General features: G+C 60.5%; 1 protein-coding gene across 6 annotated transcripts in view; it reads left to right on the top strand.

Moving 5' to 3' along the window:
* Positions 1 to 20510, top strand: part of sptbn2 (spectrin, beta, non-erythrocytic 2) — a 52144-nt gene extending 31634 nt beyond the window's left edge. For 4 of the 6 annotated variants that reach the window (XM_069180216.1, XM_069180217.1, XM_069180218.1 and 1 more), the window contains 24 exons: positions 66 to 936; positions 1241 to 1378; positions 1602 to 2358; positions 2465 to 2667; positions 2767 to 2857; positions 3027 to 3173; positions 3559 to 3822; positions 4954 to 5178; positions 5824 to 5913; positions 6946 to 7221; positions 8275 to 8405; positions 8982 to 9186; positions 10776 to 11150; positions 11974 to 12218; positions 12322 to 12460; positions 12669 to 12753; positions 14423 to 14619; positions 15019 to 15158; positions 15570 to 15645; positions 16077 to 16127; positions 17593 to 17786; positions 18443 to 18616; positions 19100 to 19142; positions 19944 to 20510. In XM_069180216.1, the coding sequence (XP_069036317.1) occupies positions 66 to 936; positions 1241 to 1378; positions 1602 to 2358; positions 2465 to 2667; positions 2767 to 2857; positions 3027 to 3173; positions 3559 to 3822; positions 4954 to 5178; positions 5824 to 5913; positions 6946 to 7221; positions 8275 to 8405; positions 8982 to 9186; positions 10776 to 11150; positions 11974 to 12218; positions 12322 to 12460; positions 12669 to 12753; positions 14423 to 14619; positions 15019 to 15158; positions 15570 to 15645; positions 16077 to 16127; positions 17593 to 17786; positions 18443 to 18616; positions 19100 to 19142; positions 19944 to 20165 (5339 nt within the window). In that variant the 3' untranslated portion in view covers positions 20166 to 20510. The remainder of the gene's footprint in view (positions 1 to 65; positions 937 to 1240; positions 1379 to 1601; positions 2359 to 2464; positions 2668 to 2766; positions 2858 to 3026; positions 3174 to 3558; positions 3823 to 4953; positions 5179 to 5823; positions 5914 to 6945; positions 7222 to 8274; positions 8406 to 8981; positions 9187 to 10775; positions 11151 to 11973; positions 12219 to 12321; positions 12461 to 12668; positions 12754 to 14422; positions 14620 to 15018; positions 15159 to 15569; positions 15646 to 16076; positions 16128 to 17592; positions 17787 to 18442; positions 18617 to 19099; positions 19143 to 19943) is intronic. The other 2 variants (XM_069180220.1, XM_069180221.1) reach the window with 1 other exon arrangement.
* Positions 20511 to 20536: the final 26 nt, after the last annotated feature.

The following is a 20536-nucleotide window of genomic DNA, read 5'->3' on the forward strand; positions in this document are numbered from 1 at the left end:
ATGGGGGGGGGTTCTGATCGGCTCGGATCGGCCCCCTTCACGGAACCTGTCCCCCCGTCTCTCAGGCTGCAAGCCCTGCGACCCCGCGCTGGTGCGAGAGAAGGTGGCCCTGCTGGGCAGCGCTTACCAGGAGCTGGGCCGGCTGGCGGCCGAGCGCCGGGCCAAGCTGGAGGAGTCCCGGCGGCTGTGGCGCTTCCTGTGGGAGCTGGGCGAGGAGGCGGCCTGGATGCGCGAGCAGGGCCAGATCCTGGCCTCGGAGGACTGCGGCCGCGACCTGACCTCCGCCCTGCGGCTGCTCAGCAAGCACGAGGCCCTCCGGGGCGAGATGGGCGCCCGCTACGGCCCGCTGGGGGCCACCCTGGCGGCCGGGGAGGGCCTGATCCGGGAGGGCCACCCGGGGGCGCCGCAGGTGCGCGGGCGGGCGGCGGAGGCCCGGGAGCAGTGGGCGCAGCTGGAGGAGCTGGCCGGGCAGCGGGAACGGCGCCTGCGGGAGGCCGTGGCCCTGCACCAGTTCGAGGCCGACGCCAACGACATGGAGGCCTGGATCCTGGAGACGCTGCGGCGCGTGGCCGGCCCGGAGGTGGGCCACGACGAGTTCTCCACCCAGGCGCTGGCCAGGAAGCAGAGGGAGGTGGAGGACGAGATCCACAGCCACCGGCCGCTCATCGACTCCCTGCACGAGCAGGCCCTCGCCCTGCCCCCGGCCCGGGCCCGGGCCCCCCAGGTGGAGGGCCGGCTGCCCGCCATCGAGCAGCGCTACGAGGAGCTGGGGGCCCTGGCCGCCGCCCGGCGGCAGGCCCTGGAGGGGGCGCTGGCGCTGTACCGCATGTTCAGCGAGGCGGGCGCCTGCCTGCTGTGGGTGGGCGAGAAGGAGCAGTGGCTGCACGCCATGGAGATCCCGGAGAAGCTGGAGGACCTGGAGGTGGTGCAGCAGAGGTGAGGGGTCGTGGTTCCTCTTGCTGGCCCGCCGTTGGTTTAAAAGGGGGGGGGGGCGCTGCAGGTTTTGTGGGCAGGGACGAGCACGGTTCAGACCACGAGGACAGTGTCCCAGTGACGTCAACAGATGGGAGGAGATGCTCAGCTCGGAAGTGGTTCCTCTGTCCGGCCCTGGACACACCCTTCGTCTTCCGCCAGGCGGGTCGGGGAGACAGGGCGAGCGGGATGGGGGGCCCCAGTCCTTGCCAGGCTGTAACAAGGTGTCCCCCCCCTCCTCCCCCACCCCGGTTCTGTGCGTCTGCAGGTTCGAGACCCTGGAACCTGAGATGAACAACCTGGGCGCCCGCATCAGCGACGTCAACCAGGTGTCGCAGCAGCTCCTGAGCACGGACAACTGCAACAAGGAGCAGATACACAGCACCCAGGACCAGCTCAACACCAGGTGGGCACTCTGCACACTGCACAACACCTTCGTACACAGACTGCTACACACTGATCCCCTGAAAAGCTGCAGTGCGGCGCTCTGGACACTGGTACACCAGTACACACTGATCCTGCCCTGCTCAGTGTCACACTGATCCTATGTAGAGCATTCCTAGAGTAACACAGCAGGCAGGCGCTTTCCAGCCGTGCCCACTGACCCCCCCCCCCCCCGCCTTCCCAAGGTGGAGCGAGTTCCAGAGGCTGGCGGACCAGAAGAAGCAGGCCCTGGAGTCGGCCCTCAACATCCAGAACTACCACCTGGAGTGCAACGAGAGCCGGACGTGGATGAGGGAGAAGACCAAGGTCATCGAGTCCACCCAGGGGCTGGGCAACGACCTGGCCGGGGTGATGGCCCTGCAGCGCAAGCTGACCGGCATGGAGCGCGACCTGGAGGCCATCCAGGGCAAGCTGGACGGCTTGCGTGGGGAGGCCCACAAGCTGGCCCGGGAGCACCCGGAGCAGGGGGAGCAGATCCAGGCCCGGCTGGCCGAGATCCAGGAGGTGTGGGAGGAGCTGAACGGCACCATGAAGAGGCGGGAGGAGAGCCTGGGGGAGGCCAGCAAGCTGCAGGGCTTCCTCCGGGACCTGGACGACTTCCAGGCCTGGCTGTCGCGCACCCAGACGGCCGTGGCCTCCGAGGACATCCCCACCTCGCTGGCCGAGGCCGAGCGGCTGCTGGCCCAGCACGAGGGCATCAAGAACGAGGTGGACAACTACCGCGAGGACTACCAGAAGATGCGGGCGGTGGGCGAGGAGGTGACCCGGGGCCAGACGGACGCCCAGTACATGTTCCTGGGCCAGCGGCTGCAGGCGCTGGACACGGGCTGGAACGAGCTGCGTCGCATGTGGGAGAACCGGCACAACCTGCTGGCCCAGGCCTTCGACTTCCAGACCTTCCTGAGGGACGCCATGCAGGCCGAGGGCTTTCTCAACAACCAGGTGAGAGCGGGCAAGGGCCGGCGGAGACCGTGGGGGGGGGAGCCGGCGAACGATCCCTACTTTCAGCCCCGCTAACTCTCCCCCCCCCATCTCTGCGGCTCCCCAGGAGTACGTCCTGTCCCACACGGAGATGCCCTCCACGCTGCAGGGCGCGGAGGCGGCCATCAGGAAGCACGAGGACTTCCTGACCACCATGGAGGCCAGCGACGAGAAGATCCACGGCGTGGTGGACAGCGGGCGGCGGCTCATGGCCGAGGGCAACGCCAACGCCGACAAGATCCAGGAGAAGGCCGACTCCATCCAGGAAAGGTCTGCGCCGCCTTCCTGCCCGGCGCGCTCCTCTTCCTCTTTTCCTTCTCTCTTCCTCTCGGAGCGCGCTCTGAACTGGTTCCCTCTCTCCCCCACCAGGCACCAGAAGAATAAGCAGGCCGCTAGCGAGCTCCTGGCGAAGCTGAAGGACAATCGCGAGCTGCAGCACTTCCTGCAGGACAGTCAGGAGGTAGGGTGGAGGTCAAGGGTCATGGGGGAGGGTCAGCTAGGGGTTAGCCCTGCCCTCGAACAGCAGCGAGGCCCCTCGTGGCTTCTGACGCCGTTAGGCCTTCTCTCGAGCCAGAGAACGTTTTGTGCTTGACATCTCAGTGCCGATCTCCCGTGTCGTCCCCCCCCAGCTGACCCTGTGGATCAACGAGAAGATGCTGACGGCCCAGGACATGTCGTACGACGAGGCCAGGAACCTGCACAGCAAGTGGCAGAAGCACCAGGCCTTCACAGCCGAGCTGGCATCCAACAAGGACTGGCTGGACAAGATCGACAAGGTAGGGGGGGGGGGGTCTGCTGGCCAGGAGCGTAGGGGGGGGTCTGCTGGCGAGATCGGACAGCAAGGTCCATGAGGACTGTCCAATGAAAGCGTGGCCCTCGGCTCTTGTCGCCCGAGGCAGCTCGGCGGTCAGCACTAGACTTTGCCGCCAGTCTGTGGGGAGTTTGCACGTTCTCCGCCCGCTGATGCGAACCCTGGGCACTCCAGCTCCCTCTCGGAGGTCCCGCTAGGTTAGGTTTGATGGGCGCCTCTCCCATCATCTGGAGGAGGAATCCCAGTTCTGACCAGCGCGGTGACGTGTTGGCGCTTGATGGTTTTGGCTCGGTCATGCAGCGGGGAAGGTCCTCATCCTACACCGTGCTGCCTCCCTCCCCCCCGTGCAGGAGGGCAAGGCCCTGGTGAGGGAGAAGCCCGAGCAGGAGCCCGTGGTGGCGCGCACGCTGGCGGACCTGCAGCGCCTGTGGGAGGAGCTGGAGAGCACCACCCAGACCAAGGCCCAGTGCCTCTTCGACGCCAACCGGGCCGAGCTGTTCACCCAGAGCTGCGCCGCCCTGGGCTCCTGGCTGGAGAACCTGTCCGCGCAGCTCCAGAGCGACGACTACGGCAAGGACCTGACCAGCGTCAACATCCTGCTCAAGAAGCACCAGGTGAGGGGGAGGGATGGGGGGCCGGGGCCGGATTCTCGAGGGGCGATCGGGGGCACACCTGTTGCAGTGAGACGTCGCCGCCCCCCTGTGAACTTGAACTTTATTGCCGTATGTAACCGGTGCATGTACTGGTACAAGGGAATTCTCACAGTAAGTCTCTCAGTTGTAAAACAAGTGTAAAAACACAAAGTGCCGACAGTGCAGCAAGACAATAGACAAACACACAGCAGACAGTGTACAAGTAAACAATGACTGGAGATGTGCGATAAATAAGAAATCATGATGAACTTGAACTTGAACTTTATTGCCATATGTAACCGGTACTGGTACAATGGAATTCTTACTGACAGAAAGTCTCTCGATTGTAAAACCAGTGTAAAAAACAAGACAAAGTGCAAACAGTGCATCAAGACAGTGTACAAACAAACAATAGACAATGTGCAAGTAAACATGTGGACAGTTTGAATGTAAACAATACAGACGTGTAAACAATGACTGGAGATGTGCAATAGATAAGAAATCATAAAGAGGTAGATGGTGATGGTGTAGGTGTGGTCCGAGGGGGGTGGCTAAATGTGTTCGCCAGTCTCACTGCTTGTGGGTAGGAGCTATTGAAGAATCTGGTGGTCAGTGTCCGGCTGCTCTATTGCTCTCTTGCCTGAGGGCAGTGGGGTGAAGAGCTCGTGCCCGGGGGGGTGGCGACTGTCCTCTGTGATGGCCAGAATTCGACCACGGCCGCGGCCCCCATAGAGCTGTTTGATCCCGGTGAGAGCACAGCCGGTGATCTTCGGGGCCATGTTGACCGCATGGGGGTACCTGCGGTCCTGGGGTGTGCGGTCACAGAGAGCCGCGTGGACGCTGCGTGTCCTGGACACCTGGGGACAGGCGTCTTCAGCCCTCCAGCGCTGGCGTCATCCAGATTTGTCATTTAAGGTTTGGGTGGGGGGAAGGCTAGTGGGACAACCTTGAGCAAAGATGGTGCAGTTGGGGAAGGGAAAAGGTTACAGACCTGCATGATCTTGCTTATTAAGTGTATTTTAATGCGTTGGAATGTTTCTGTATTAAGTGGTTTTTTTTAACCAAGAGCACCTTGGTTAATGAGGCAATCCGTGGCCGTCATAACTCCCCCAGATGCTGGAGAACCAGATGTCGGTGCGCGAGAAGGAGGTGGAGGCCCTGCAGAGCCAGGCGCAGGCGCTGTCCCAGGAGGACGGCGGGCTGGCCGAGGTGGACGGCCGGCAGCGCGGCATGCAGGAGAGCTTCTGCCAGCTGCAGGCGCCCCTGCAGCAGCGCCGGCTGCAGCTGCTCGCCTCCAAGGAGGCTCACCAGTTCAACCGCGACCTGGAGGACGAGATCGTGAGTGCGCGCCGGCGCCCCCTAGTGTGTGTGTGTGTGTGCGCGCGCGTCCCTCTCTGTCCATAGGAGAAGATCAGATCACTTTATCGGCCCTATACAATGTCTTATGAGGGATGTCTTTTCGCAGACCCCAGCTTGCTCTCCAGGAGACACACAGGCAGGGAGAGAGAAGCTGGGGGTCAGAGCACAGGGTCGGCCATTTATACGGCGACCCTGGAGCAGCTGGGGGGTGAAGGGCCTGGCTCAGGGGCCCCAACGGAGTATCCTCTGCTGGCTGTGGGATTCGAACCGGCAACCTCCCAGCCACAGAGCCACCACTCCATCCCGATTAATAGATCAGATCGGTCTCAATTAAGGTTTGGGTGGGCGGGGAAAAGCTAGTGGAGCTTCGAGATGCAGAGGGGGACAACCTTGGGCTTTCCTTTGGAATCGGGCAAAGATCGTCTTCAGCACCTTGGTTAATTAGCCAATTAAGGATCAATTCATGCGTTGATGGAGACTGGCCCTGTGCTATACTGTGTTGAATGACTTCGCACAGAGCCCCCCTTATTGAGCCCAGCAGTAGCAAGGATGGACATTCCCGGAGCTTAGTGATCTTTCAGTGAGTGACCCCCCCCCCCCTCTCTCTCTCCCTCTCTCTCCCAGCTCTGGGTGAAGGAGAGGATGCCCCTGGCCACCTCCACTGACCACGGGAAGGACCTGCCCTCCGTCCAGATGCTCATCAAGAAGAACCAGGTGAGGCCACTGGGGGATGAAAGGCGCTATATAAATACGAGATAATAGATAATGTTGGAGGCACACCCCTCCAGCTCCTCAGAGCCACTGGGGGATGAAAGGCGCTATATAAATACGAGATAATAGATAATAAATGTTGGAGGCACACCCCTCCAGCTCCTCAGAGCCGCTGGGGGATGAAAGGCGCTATATAAATACAAGATAATAGATAATAAATGTTGGAGGCACACCCCTCCAGCTCCTCAGAGCCGCTGGGGGATGAAAGGCGCTATATAAATACAAGATAATAGATAATAAATGTTGGAGGCACACCCCCCCAGCTCCTCAGAGCCACTGGGGGATGAAAGGCGCTATATAAATACGAGATAATAGATAATAAATGTTGAAGGCACACCCCTCCAGCTCCTCAGAGCCACTGGGGGATGAAAGGCGCTATATAAATATGAGATAATAGATAATGTTGAGGGCACACCCCTCCAGCTCCTCAGAGCCACTGGGGAATGAAAGGCGCTATATAAATATGAGATAATAGATAATGTTGAGGGCACACCCCCCAGCTCCTCAGAGCCACTGGGGGGATGAAAGGCGCTATATAAATACAAGATAATAGATAATAAATGTTGAAGGCACACCCCTCCAGCTCCTCAGAGCCACTGGGGGATGAAAGGCGCTATATAAATATGAGATAATAGATAATGTTGAGGGCACACCCCTCCAGCTCCTCAGAGCCACTGGGGAATGAAAGGTGCTATATAAATACGAGATGATAGATAATGTTGAAGACACACCCCTCCAGCTCCTCAGAGCCACTGGGGGATGAAAGGCGCCATATGAATACAAGATATTAAAATAAATCATTTAAGATAATAGATAATAAATGATGGAGGCACACCCCTAGTGGGATGAAAGGCGCTATATGAATACAAGATATTAAGATAAATCATGGAGGCACACCCCTAGTGGGATGAAAGGCGCTATACAGCCACGTGGCCCTGTCGTTGTTGTAACGCTCTCCGCCGTGACCCCCCGCAGACGCTGCAGAAGGAGATCCAGGGCCATCAGCCGCGCATCGACGACATCCAGGGCCACGGCGCCGCCATGGCGCAGGAGGAGGGGGGCCAGCCGGGCCTGGGGGGCCGGCTGGCGGAGCTGCGGGGGTCCTGGGCCCTGCTGATCGCCGAGGCGGACCGGCGGCGGGAGCGTCTGGCCGAGGCCCACCGCGCCCAGCAGTTCTACGCCGACGCGGCCGAGGCGGAGGCCTGGATGGGGGAGCAGGAGCTGCACATGATGTCGGAGGAGAAGGCGAAGGTGGGGGTGCAGGCCGGCTCTCGGCTCGGCGCCAGCAGTGTGCAGTGCTGACCGGGCCACGGGGACCAGCGGTGCTGACCTCAGCGTGGGCAGCGGTGTTCAGTGCTGAGCCCGGCGTGGGCAGCGGTGTTCAGTGCTGAGGCCAGGGTGGGCAGCGGTGTTCAGTGCTGACCTCCGCATGGGCAGTGGTGTTCAGTGCTGAGGCCGGCGTGGGCAGCGGTGTTCAGTGCTGAGGCCGGCGTGGGCAGCGGTGTTCAGTGCTGACCTCCGCGTGGGCAGTGGTGTTCAGTGCTGAAGCCAGGGTGGGCAGGGGTGTTCAGTGCTGACCCCAGCGTGGGCAGCGGTGTTCAGTGCTGTGGCCAGCAGTGCTGACCTCAGCGTGGGCAGCGGTGCTCAGTGCTGTGGGCACCGGTGTTCAGTGCTGGCCCAAGCGTGGCCAGCGGTGCTCAGTGCTGTGGCCAGTGGTGACCAGTGCTGACCCCGGCGGTGACCAGTGCTGTGGCCAGCAGTGCTCAGTGCTGACCTAAGCGTGGGCAGGGGTGTTCAGTGCTGAGGCCAGCGTGGGCAGCGGTGCTCAGTGCTGACCTCAGCGTGGGCAGCAGTGCTCAGTGCTGTGGCCAGCGGTGCTCAGTGCTGACCTCAGCGTGGCCAGCGGTGCTCAGTGCTGTGGCCAGCGGTGCTCAGTGCTGACCTCAGCGTGGCCAGCGGTGCTCAGTGCTGTGGCCAGCGGTGCTCAGTGCTGACCTAAGCGTGGACAGGGGTGCTCAGTGCTGAGGCCAGCGTGGGCAGCGGTGCTCAGTGCTGAGGCCAGCGGTGCTCAGTGCTGACCCCAGCGTGGGCAGTGGTGTTCAGTGCTGACCCCAGCGTGGGCAGCGGTGCTCAGTGCTGACCTCAGCGTGGGCAGTGCTGTGGCCAGCGGTGCTCAGTGCTGACCTAAGCGTGGCCAGCGGTGCTCAGTGCTGTGGCCAGCGGTGCTCAGTGCTGAGGCCAGCGGTGCTCAGTGCTGTGGCCAGCGGTGCTCAGTGCTGACCGCCGGGTGCTGTTGGCCCACAGGACGAGCAGAGTGCCATGGCCATGGTGAAGAAGCACCAGATAGTGGAGCAGGCGCTGGAGGACTACGCCCAGACCATCCACCAGCTGGCCAACAGCAGCCGCCAGATGGTGACCGGCGAGCACCCTGAAAGGTGGGCACCAGGGCAGGAGGAGGGGCTGCGTGAACCCTCTCCTCTCGCATTGCAGTGATAATACTCTGGTGTTCACCCCTCTCCTCTCTCTCTCTCACCCTGTGCTGTGTTCACTCCTCTCTCTCTCTCCCCCCTCTCACCCTGTGCTGTGTTCACTCCTCTCTCTCTCTCCCCTCTCTCACCCTGTGCCATGTGTACACCTCTCTCCCCTCTCTCACCCTGTGCTGTGTTCACTCCTCTCTCCTCTCTCCTCTCTCTCACCCTGTGCCATGTGTTCACCCCTCTCCTCTCTCTCTCTCACCCTGTGCTGTGTTGTCTCCTCTCTCCTCTCTCCCCTCTCTCACCCTGTGCTGTGTTGTCTCCTCTCTCTCTCTCTCCCCTCTCTCACCCTGTGCCATGTGTACACCCCTCTCCTCTCTCTCTCACCCTGTGCTGTGTTGTCTCCTCTCTCTCCTCTCTCCCCTCTCTCACCCTGTGCTGTGTTGTCTCCTCTCTCTCTCTCTCCTCTCTCACCCTGTGCTGTGTTGTCTCCTCTCTCTCTCTCTCCTCTCTCACCCTGTGCTGTGTTGTCTCCAGCGAGCGGATCACCATGCGGCAGGCCCAGGTGGACAAGCTGTACGCGGGGCTGAAGGACCTGGCGGAGGAGCGCCGGGGCAAGCTGCAGGAGCGCCTGCGGCTCTGCCAGCTCAAGAAGGAGGTGGACGACCTGGAGCAGTGGATCGCCGAGCGGGAGGTGGTGGCCGGCTCGCACGAGCTGGGCCAGGACTACGAGCATGTCACGGTACCTGGGCCACCTCTCCTGCCATCACCCTCCCCAGCAGCACTCTGTTCCTCAGGCTGGGACAGGAGATCACACACTGTATTATTATTATTATTGAGAGACGGGCTCACTGTTCCTCAGGCTGGGACAGGAGATCACACACTGTATTATTATTATTGAGAGACAGGCTCACTGTCTGTTCCTCAGGCTGGGACAGGAGATCACACACTGTATTATTATTATTGAGAGACAGGCTCACTGTCTGTTCCTCAGGCTGGGACAGGAGATCACACACTGTATTATTATTATTATTGAGAGACAGGCTCACTGTCTGTTCCTCAGGCTGGGACAGGAGATCACACACTGTATTATTATTATTGAGAGACAGGCTCACTGTCTGTTCCTCAGGCTGGAACAGGAGATCACACACTGTATTATTATTATTGAGAGACAGGCTCACTGTCTGTTCCTCAGGCTGGGACAGGAGATCACACACTGTATTATTATTATTGAGAGACAGGCTCACTGTCTGTTCCTCAGGCTGGGACAGGAGATCACACACTGTATTATTATTATTGAGAGACAGGCTCACTGTCTGTTCCTCAGGCTGGGACAGGAGATCACACACTGTATGATTATTATTGAGAGACAGACTCACTGTCTGTTCCTCAGGCTGGGACAGGAGATCACACACTGTATTATTATTATTATTGAGAGACAGGCTCACTGTCTGTTCCTCAGGCTGGGACAGGAGATCACACACTGTATTATTATTATTGAGAGACAGGCTCACTGTCTGTTCCTCAGGCTGGGACAGGAGATCACACACTGTAGTATTATTATTGAGAGACAGGCTCACTGTCTGTTCCTCAGGCTTGGACAGGAGATCACACACTGTATTATTATTATTGAGAGACAGGCTCACTGTCTGTTCCTCAGGCTGGGACAGGAGATCACACACTTATTATTATTGAGAGACAGGCTCACTGTCTGTTCCTCAGGCTGGGACAGGAGATCACACACTGTATTATTATTATTGAGAGACAGGCTCACTGTCTGTTCCTCAGGCTGGGACAGGAGATCACACACTGTATTATTATTATTGAGAGACGGGCTCACTGTCTGTTCCTCAGGCTGGGACAGGAGATCACACACTGTATTATTATTATTGAGAGACAGACTCACTGTCTGTTCCTCAGGCTGGGACAGGAGATCACACACTGTATGATTATTATTGAGAGACAGGCTCACTGTCTGTTCCTCAGGCTGGGACAGGAGATCACACACTGTATTATTATTATTATTGAGAGACAGGCTCACTGTCTGTTCCTCAGGCTGGGACAGGAGATCACACACTGTAGTATTATTATTGAGAGACAGGCTCACTGTCTGTTCCTCAGGCTGGGACAGGAGATCACACACTGTATTATTATTATTATTGAGAGACGGGCTCACTGTCTGTTCCTCAGGCTGGGACAGGAGATCACACACTGTATTATTATTATTGAGAGACAGACTCACTGTCTGTTCCTCAGGCTGGGACAGGAGATCACACACTGTATTATTATTATTATTATTATTGAGAGACAGGCTCACTGTCTGTTCCTCAGATGCTGCGGGACAAGTTCCGGGAGTTTGCGCGGGACACCAGCGCCATCGGGCAGGAGCGGGTGGACGGCGTGAACGCGCTGGCGGACGAGCTGATCGAGTCGGGCCACCCGGAGAACGCCACGGTGGCGGAGTGGAAGGACGGGCTGAACGAGGCCTGGGCCGACCTGCTGGAGCTCATCGACACGCGCACCCAGATGCTCTCCGCCTCCTACGAGCTGCACCGCTTCTACCAGGACGCCAAGGAGACCCTGGGCCGGGTGCAGGAGAAGAGCGCCGCCCTGCCGGCCGACCTGGGCCGCGACCTGAACACCGTGCAGCACCTGCACCGGCAGCACACCGCCTTCGAGCACGACATCCAGGCCCTGAGCGGACAGGTGGGGCAGACGAGAGGACAGAGGCACGGGGGGGACAGGGGACCAGGCGGACTAGAGGACAGAGACACAGGGAGGGGAGGGGGACCAGGCAGACTAGAGGACAGAGACACGGGGGGGACAGGGGACCAGGCAGACTAGAGGACAGAGGCACGGGGGGGACAGGGGACCAGGCAGACTAGAGGACAGAGGCACGGGGGGGACAGGGGACCAGGCAGACTAGAGGACAGAGACACGGGGAGGGGAGGGGGACCAGGCAGACTAGAGGACAGAGACACGGGGAGGGGTGAGGGACCAGGCAGACTAGAGGACAGAGACACGGGGAGGGGAGGGGGACCAGGCAGACTAGAGGACAGAGACACGGGGAGGGGAGGGGGACCAGGCAGACTAGAGGACAGAGACACGGGGGGGGGGGCAGGGGACCAGGCAGACTAGAGGACAGAGACACAGGGGGGGGAGGGGGACCAGCTGGACTAGAGGACAGAGACACAGGGGGGACCAGCTGGACAAGGGGACAGAGACACGGGGAGGGGAGGGGAACCAAGTGGACTAGAGGACAGGGATACGGGGAGGGGCGGGGGACCAGGTGGACGAGAGGACAGAAACACGGGGAGGGCCGGGGGACCAGGTGGACTAGAGGACAGAGACATGGGGGAACCAGGTGGACTAGAGGACAGAGACACGGGGGGACCAGGTGGACTAGAGGACAGAGGAAGGAGATAAGAAGGCAGTTTACAGGCAGGTGTCCGAAGACAGGAGAGAGGCTGGGGGGAGAAGGAGAGGGAGCGGGTGACGTCAGTCTGGCTGTCCCCCCCGCCCCCCGCAGGTGCGGCAGGTGCAGGACGACGCCGCGCGGCTCCAGAAGGCGTACGCCGGGGAGAAGGCAGAGGACATCCAGCGGCACGAGCAGGCGGTGGCGGAGGCCTGGGCCGCCCTGCTGGCCGCCAGCGAGGAGCGCCGACAGGCCCTGCTGGACACCGTGGACAAGTTCCGCTTCTTCAGCATGGTGCGCGACCTCGTGCTCTGGATGGACGGGGTCAACCTGCAGATCGACGCCCACGACAACCCCAGGTAACCCCCAGGAGCCCCCACCCTTGTCTCCGACTGTGGGGCGAAAGTAGACTCTCTCGTTCCCCCGTGGGCTGATGGCCAGCTGTCCCCCTCTCCTCCGCAGGGACGTGTCCTCGGCTGACCTGGTCATCGGCAATCACCAGGACATCAAGAGCGAGATCGAGGCGCGCGCCGACAGCTTCACCACCTGCATCGAGACGGGCACCGCGCTCATCGACAACAACCACTACGCCTCCGACGAGGTACTGCGGCCCCCCCATTGGCTCGTTCCTTTGCCACGCCCTCCCCGTTCAGCGTTTCCATTGGTTGGTTCAGGCCCACCCTCTTCCCTCGCCTTTCCCGTTTCTCCTCTCTTCTGTCGCCCCCCTCTGATGTTTACAACATCACACGAGATTGTTTGTGCCTTCTGGCTCACACCCGCTGCGATTCTGCGCCTCGCTGCTTTTCCAGATCCAAGAGAAGCTCGACCAGCTGCAGGAGAAACGTGCGGAGATCAATAACAAATGGCAGGAAAAGATGAACTGGCTGCAGATCGGTGGGTCTCGTCTGTCTGTCCCTCTGTCTGTCTGTCCCTCTGTCTGTCTGTCCCTCTGTCTGTCTGTCCCTCTGTCTGTCCGTCAGCCTCTCTCTGCGTGTCTGTGGAGGTCCCTCTGTCGGTCTCTCTCTCTCTGCGTGTCTGTGGGTGTCCCTCTGTCGGTCTCTCTCTCTCTGCGTGTCTGTGGGGGTCCCTCTGTCAGTCTCTCTCTCTGCGTGTCTGTGGGGGTCCCTCTGTCAGTCTCTCTCTCTGCGTGTCTGTGGGGGTCCCTCTGTCAGTCTCTCTCTCTGCGTGTCTGTGGGTGTCCCTCTGTCGGTCTCTCTCTCTCTGCGTGTCTGTGGGTGTCCCTCTGTCGGTCTCTCTCTCTGCGTGTCTGTGGGTGTCCCTCTGTCGGTCTCTCTCTCTGCGTGTCTGTGGGTGTCCCTCTGTCGGTCTCTCTCTCTGCGTGTCTGTGGGTGTCCCTCTGTCGGTCTCTCTCTCTGCGTGTCTGTGGGTGTCCCTCTGTCGGTCTCTCTCTCTGCGTGTCTGTGGGTGTCCCTCTGTCGGTCTCTCTCTCTGCGTGTCTGTGGGGGTCCCTCTGTCGGTCTCTCTCTCTGCGTGTCTGTGGGGGTCCCTCTGTCGGTCTCTCTCTCTGCGTGTCTGTGGGTGTCCCTCTGTCGGTCTCTCTCTCTGCGTGTCTGTGGGGGTCCCTCTGTCGGTCTCTCTCTCTGCGTGTCTGTGGGGGTCCCTCTGTCGGTCTCTCTCTCTGCGTGTCTGTGGGGGTCCCTCTGTCAGTCTCTCTCTCTCTCTCTGCGTGTCTGTGGGGGTCCCTCTGTCGGTCTCTCTCTCTGCGTGTCTGTGGGGGTCCCTCTGTCGGTCTCTCTCTCTGCGTGTCTGTGGGTGTCCCTCTGTCAGTCTCTCTCTCTCTGCGTGTCTGTGGGTGTCCCTCTGTCAGTCTCTCTCTCTGCGTGTCTGTGGGGGTCCCTCTGTCAGTCTCTCTCTCTCTCTGCGTGTCTGTGGGGGTCCCTCTGTCGGTCTCTCTCTCTGCGTGTCTGTGGGTGTCCCTCTGTCAGTCTCTCTCTCTGCGTGTCTGTGGGGGTCCCTCTGTCAGTCTCTCTCTCTCTCTGCGTGTCTGTGGGGGTCCCTCTGTCAGTCTCTCTCTCTCTGCGTGTCTGTGGGGGTCCCTCTGTCGGTCTCTCTCTCTCTCTGCGTGTCTGTGGGGGTCCCTCTGTCAGTCTCTCTCTCTCTCTGCGTGTCTGTGGGGGTCCCTCTGTCAGTCTCTCTCTCTCTGCGTGTCTGTGGGGGTCCCTCTGTCTCTCTCTCTCTCTGCGTGTCTGTGGGGGTCCCTCTGTCAGTCTCTCTCTCTCTCTGCGTGTCTGTGGGGGTCCCTCTGTCAGTCTCTCTCTCTCTCTGCGTGTCTGTGGGGGTCCCTCTGTCGGTCTCTCTCTCTCTCTGCGTGTCTGTGGGGGTCCCTCTGTCGGTCTCTCTCTCTCTCTGCGTGTCTGTGGGGGTCCCTCTGTCGGTCTCTCTCTCTCTCTGCGTGTCTGTGGGGGTCCCTCTGTCGGTCTCTCTCTCTCTCTGCGTGTCTGTGGGGGTCCCTCTGTCAGTCTCTCTCTCTGCGTGTCTGTGGGGGTCCCTCTGTCAGTCTCTCTGGCCCGCGGCCTGACCGCACCCCCCCCCGTGCCCGCAGTGCTGGAAGTCCTGCAGTTCGGGCGGGACGCCTCGGTGGCCGAGTCGTGGCTGGCCGGGCAGGAGCCCATCGTGCGGGCGGCCGAGCTGGGCTGCAACGTGGACGAGGTGGAGAGCCTGATCAAGAGGCACGAGGCCTTCGAGAAGCTCGCGGCCGGCTGGGAGGAGCGCTTCACGCTGCTGGAGAGACTCACCACGGTGCGTTAAAGCGCTCCGCCGCAGCTCCGCATCCGGGTCTCGCTGTTCTGCCGGTCGTGGCGGAGTTTTGTTTCCATTCATCGCCAGACCCACCTAGACGAACGCTTCTGCTGTTTTAACAGGTTGACTAGCAGCCTTCCTATTGGTTAATTGGTCTGCAGACGCCCTGCTCTCCTATTGGCTGAATCGCTTGACGTGGCCCCCAGAGTAACAGCTCTACAGGACAAGATCTGCATCCCCATTGGTTAACGCATGTGTCTCCCCCCCCCCCCACTCCTTTATACAGAGAAGGTGTTTCATTTGCAGTTGGTGAACAGTCTCCTTCGTTGCACATTTTCACGTGTCTATAGTCTCGTCCGCTTCGCTCTCGTGACCCCCCCGCCTCTCTGTTCCCCTCAGCTGGAGGAGCAGGAGAGGAAGAGGAGGCAGGAGGAAGAGGAGCGGCTGCGGCGGCCCCCCACGCCCCCCCCCGCCGAGCCCGAGGTGGCGCAGCCCGAGGCCGAGGACAAGAGCCAGGCTTCACAGGAGTCCGCCGCTGGGTAAAACCACCTTCGTGATTACCGGGGGGGGGGACAACAATAAGAACCTAACAGGGGTAGATTGGAAAGAGCAGGTGGAGGGGCTTCTGGGAAGAAAAAAAACCACCTGCAGGAAGGAACGTCGGCCTCCAGAAGCGGGCTGGGGGTCCCCCCAGTTTGAGCCCCGGCTGCCACGCTTGTCTCTGCAACGCCAGCTTTCCCCACAGTCGGTCCGTTAGCGCCGCTGTCGGGACCCTGCGCTGGAGAGAGAACGGATTTCCGGATGGCTGGGTTTTGCTCGCCCGGTTCAAGAAGGCCGGAATGTATCCAGAATCCCCCCCCCCTTAGGAGATTTAGCACCCGGTGCCCCGTCTTGTGGAGTCGGGCTCGTCTGGGATTGACCTTCTCCCCTTTCCCTTTCCCCGCTGGCAGGACCAGCCTGGACCAGACCACCCTGAACCAGTCCGTCTCGGTGAACGGCGTCCACAGCGACCACGACACCTCCCAGGTGAGCGCCGCCCTGGTGGCCGCCGCGGGGAACCGCGCCCTTGTCTTTTGCCAGACCCGACCGTTTTGCGTTTCTAGGCGAGCGAGGCCGGCCTGAGGTGGGGGGGTCCCCCTAAATCGGAAAATCGGCACCACGCCCCGTTGCGTGCGATGCAGATCTTCTTTGCAAGCCTGTCGTCTGTCCGCTGTCTTCTCGTCCTGTCTGTGTCCTGTTTCTGGTCGTGTCCCTTGGTGTTGGGCTGTCGCCCAGGCAGCCAGCGGGTCGGAGAGAGAGAGAGCCCTGCTTCCGAACCGGGGCTGATCGCGGACTGTCAGTAGAGGTGGGGAGGTGCAGCGGAGCCCCCAGCAGGGTTGGACTGAAGGCTGGAGGCTCTGTGCGAGGCGCAGGGGTGTGGCAGACGCGTTAACATCTGTCGCCCTTTCTGTCCACAGCCAGCGTCAGTGGCCAAGACCCCTGAGCCTAAACCACTGTCGCCGGAGCCAGTGAGTACCCAGTAGTGCATCAGCTCCGCTTCCCCCACCATTGCCCCCACTGCACTGCCGTACCTGGCCACCAGGGGGAGCCATTGCCACGCCTGCATAGCTGCATGCCACACGCCAGAGCTGTGCCTATTGATTAAAGACTTGGGCATTAACAGGAAGGGGATTGAGTGGGAGGCATTGGGGGGGCGGAGGAGAGGAATCTCCCAGAGACTTCCCAGTATTCCCAGATTTGCTGCAGGTCTGGTCTAGCCTCTAGCTCCGGGGGCCCGGGACGGAGATCAAGGAGAGCGGATCCGTCCTGCCGCGGTCTGGTGGTCCGGGCGGGCTACAGGCACCTGCAGCGATCGAGGCGCGGTGTGGGGGGGGGGGGGGGAGTGGGTGTGTTGGGGACGGTTGAGATTTTCTGCCTGCGCTGAACGAAGTCATGGCCTCCCGGCGTCTTGCATGGCTCTTGTGTGAGAGGTCACACCCCCCCGCCCTTTTCGGCCACGGAGCACGGAGCCTCAACACCTTGCCCTCCATGTCACCTGTGCTGTGTCCGTCTGCGTCCCTGTGTCTGTCCGTGTCCTGTCCGTGACTGTGTAGCCGGATGAGACCTGTTGATGTTGAGCGTCGGAAAAAACGGGGCAGAATCTTTCCTTTGGTTTATAGATGGCTCACAGCCTCCTTTTACGTACTCTGCAATTCCGTGCCGTGGGATTTTAATTTAAAATAGAGGAAGTTTCCAGGTCTGCTCAGCGCCATGTTCTGGGATTCAGAACGAGGCAGCAGGACTTCCGGTGAGGTGGAGCGGCCCTGTGACCCTGTAAACAAGCAGGCTTGTGAGTCCAGCTCTTCTCATCCAGTAGAAATACTGCTCTCCTCTCCCAGACGGTTTCACTGGCAAATACTCCTCACTGGTTAACTCTGCCTGCGGATCACGCTGGAACATTTCTGCAGTGAAATATCTGCTGCACAGCCTGTACTTATTTGCTCATACATCACAGTCCATTAGTCATCACAGGGACTAGTGAGCAGGAAGGGCCGCTTCACATCACAGTCCATTAGTCATCACAGGGACTAGTGAGCAGGAAGGGCCGCTTCACATTTCAGTACATTAGTCATCACACGGACTAGTGAGCAGGAAGAGCTGCTTCACATCTCAGTACATTAGTCATCACAGGGACTAGTGAGCAGGAAGGGCTGGTTCACATCTCAGTACATTAGTCAGTACAGGGACTAGTGAGCAGGAAGGGCTGCCTCACATCGGACTTTATGGGAACTCAATTGCGAGTTGCGTCAATTTGGCAACTTAGTCTTTTGAAAAAGTTCCCGATTTTGTGCTTGATGATACCGTCAGTGACTATTTAATCACCGGTCTGAGAAACTGGGATGGCAGCTCCCCTCTGAAGAGAGGTGGAATGGGTGGGGATGGGAGAAATCGAGGCCCGGCAGCAGGAATCGCTGACTTCCGCCGTACCCCCAGGGCTCGGAGTCGGAGTCGGCCAACGGGCCGGGCCGCGAGCGGGACAGCGGGCTGGCCTCCTCCTCGCGGCTGGAGCCGGCGCCCTTCGCCACGCTGCCCGGCAAGGCCACGGAGCCCCCGGCGGACGAGCACATCGAGGGCATGCTGTGCCGCAAGCAGGAGATGGAGTCCCACGCCAAGAAGGCCGCGAGCAGGTGAGTCCCGTCAGGATGATCCCCCAGGAAGGGCTTGGCAGCGCATTGCCGGTGTGCCGGTCAGTCACGGTGTCGCCCGGACCAGCAGGGTCCATCCCTGGTTTGGACAGGGTGTCGCTTAGTCAGTGGGTTAGGCGCCTGTGGAGCTGTAGCGCTCTCTTCACTCCATGAGCTCGGGCCCCGCAGTGCTGCCCCCTGGTGGCCGCAGGGCGGCGGCGCCTCTTGAATGGCCCAGCTCCTGCATCCCAGTTCGGCATCGACGTCGCACTCGTGTGTGTAATAATCCCTGACCCTTCTAGAGCGCCTTTCTGGACTTGAGCTCTGTACAGGTCAGGGGGATCCCCTCCACCCCCAGCAGTGTGTACCCCCACCTGGATGAGGCGCCAGTCCGCTCCCCCCACACCCCAGCTCTCAGTGGGGAGGAGGGCAGAGTGATGGAGCCAGTTCAGAGAGGGGGGTTATTAGGAGGCCATGATGGGTAAAGGCCAGGGGGAAATTTGGCCAGGACACTGGGGTAACACCCCTACTCTTCTCGAGAGACACCCTGGGGTTTTTAATGACCGCAGATGAGACGCGTGCGCGAGTGGGAGTGGGAGTGGAGCCCAGCGGCTGCTTCACCCAGTCTCTCCCTGTCTCTCTCCCCCCGGCGGGGGCAGGTCCTGGCAAAACGTCTACTGCGTCCTGCGCAAGGGCAGCCTGGGCTTCTACAAGGACAACAAGAGCGCGGCCAACGGCGTGCCCTACCACGGCGAGGTGCCCCTCAGCCTGGCGGACGCCGCGTGCGAGGTGGCGCACGACTACAAGAAGAGGAAACACGTCTTCAAGCTGCGGTAAGGGGGAGGGGAGGGGAGCCAGGACTCTGGAATTCACGCCGTCGGCATAAGAACAGGTTCCAGGCTGATCCAAACGTCTCATCCCCCTGTTTCTTGGAAGACGCCAAGGACTTGGCTTTGACAGCGAGGCTGGGAAGCTTTGTCCACACTCCCGCCACTCTCTGTGTAAAGAAGTGACCCCCCCGCCCCGCCCCCCTTCTGGGTTTTCAGACCGACTTTCCCCGAGTCGGTTCCACTTGTGTCCTCTGTCAGTACTGAGAATACCTCAGGTATCGTCTCTGCAGAGGTCCAGCCCCTCCAGCCAGTCCGCAGGGGCCCCAGAACGTCCCCTGGCTGCTGCTCTCCGGACAGATTCCGGGGCAGCGCGAAAGCCGTTTTGTCACAGCTGCCCAATCCAGAAGTGAGCCGTTCCGAATTTTCCCCGCGGAGAAGCCCTCACTGGTGCCTGGGCACTGATGGAACTTTCTGTCTGCTCCACAGGCTGACCGACGGAAAGGAATATCTCTTCCAGGCTAAAGATGAGGTGAGTTGTTGTTGGTATAAGAGAAGATGACTTTATCGGCCCTATACAGTTTCTTGCATTAGGAATCCGTCTTTTTCGCAGACCCCAGCTTGCTCTCCATGAGACACACAGACAGGGAGAGAGAAGCTGGGGGTCAGAGCGCAGGGTCAGCCATTGTACAGCACCCCTGGGGTGAAGGGCCTGGCTCAGGGGCCCAACGGAGTAGGATTCCTCTGCCGGCCATGGGATTTGAACTGGCAACTTTCCAGCCACAGAGCAATAGCTGTAGTAATAGAAGTTGTAGATGTGGCAGGTGTAGGATTGTAGACGACGTACCAGAATCAACAGAACAGCCGTGTTTAAGCTCGATGCAAGTTTGAAAAGCAGGATAGTTTTCTAACACTTGCAGAAAGTTCTGTGATCTAGATCCTCACCATCCCTCTCTTGTGCTTTCTCTCCTTTCTCTCCTCTCTCCTCTCCCCCCCCCCTCCTCTCTCCTCTTCCCCTCTCTCCTCTCTCCTCTCTCCTGTCTCCTGTCTCTCTCCTCTTCCCCTCTCCCTCCTCTCTCCTGTCTCTCTCCTCTTTCCTCTCCTCTCCCCTCCCTCTCTCCTCTCCCCCCTCCCTCCTGTCTCCTGTCTCCTCTTTCCTCTCCTCTCCTCCCCCCTCCCTCCTGTCTCCTGTCTCCCCCTCTCCCTCCTCTCCTCCCCCCTCCCTCCTGTCTCCTGTCTCCCCCTCTCCCTCCTCTCTCCTCCCCCCTCCCTCCTGTCTCTCTCTCTCCTCTCTCCTCTCTCCTCCCCCTCCCTCCTGTCTCTCCTCTCCCAGGCCGAGATGAGCTCCTGGATCCAGGCGGTGACGGCCTCCATCCAGCCGGCGGGTGGGGGGGGGGGGGACCGCTCCCCCGGGGCGCCCAAGGGCCTGAGCCGCGCCATGACGATGCCCCCCATCTCCCCCAGCGGGGGTGAGGCGGGGGTGACGCTGCGCAGCAAGGAGGGCAGGGAGCGCGACCGGGAGAAGAGGTTCAGCTTCTTCGGGAAGAAGAAGTGAGGGGGGTGCCCCCCCCGCGGGACAGCAGCTGAGAGCCCTGGGCTGGGGGGGGGGGGCAGGGCACCGGCCGCGACGCCACCAGGAACCCCCCCTCGTCAGAAACTGAAGTCGCACTTTCTCTCTCTCTCTCTCTACTGTATCCGATCCCTTTTGCCATCGGCCGTGTCCGGAAGACAGAATTCCGTTTCGGGGGCGAGGGCCGCCGGGAGACGCGGCCGGGGGGGGACAATCCCAGGATTCCGGGGCCGGGTGGCGTTGGGATTTCCGGGAAGGGTGGTGTTGACGGCCCTGGGCTCCTGCTCGGGGTCGGGCTGACGCGGTTTGTTTTACAGGGGGGTGGGCGCGGGAGGGGGGTGGGTGGGTGGGGGGGG

The sequence above is a fragment of the Lepisosteus oculatus genome, chromosome 18, assembly GCF_040954835.1.
Source record: "Lepisosteus oculatus isolate fLepOcu1 chromosome 18, fLepOcu1.hap2, whole genome shotgun sequence".
NCBI classification, from domain to species: Eukaryota; Metazoa; Chordata; class Actinopteri; order Semionotiformes; family Lepisosteidae; genus Lepisosteus; species Lepisosteus oculatus.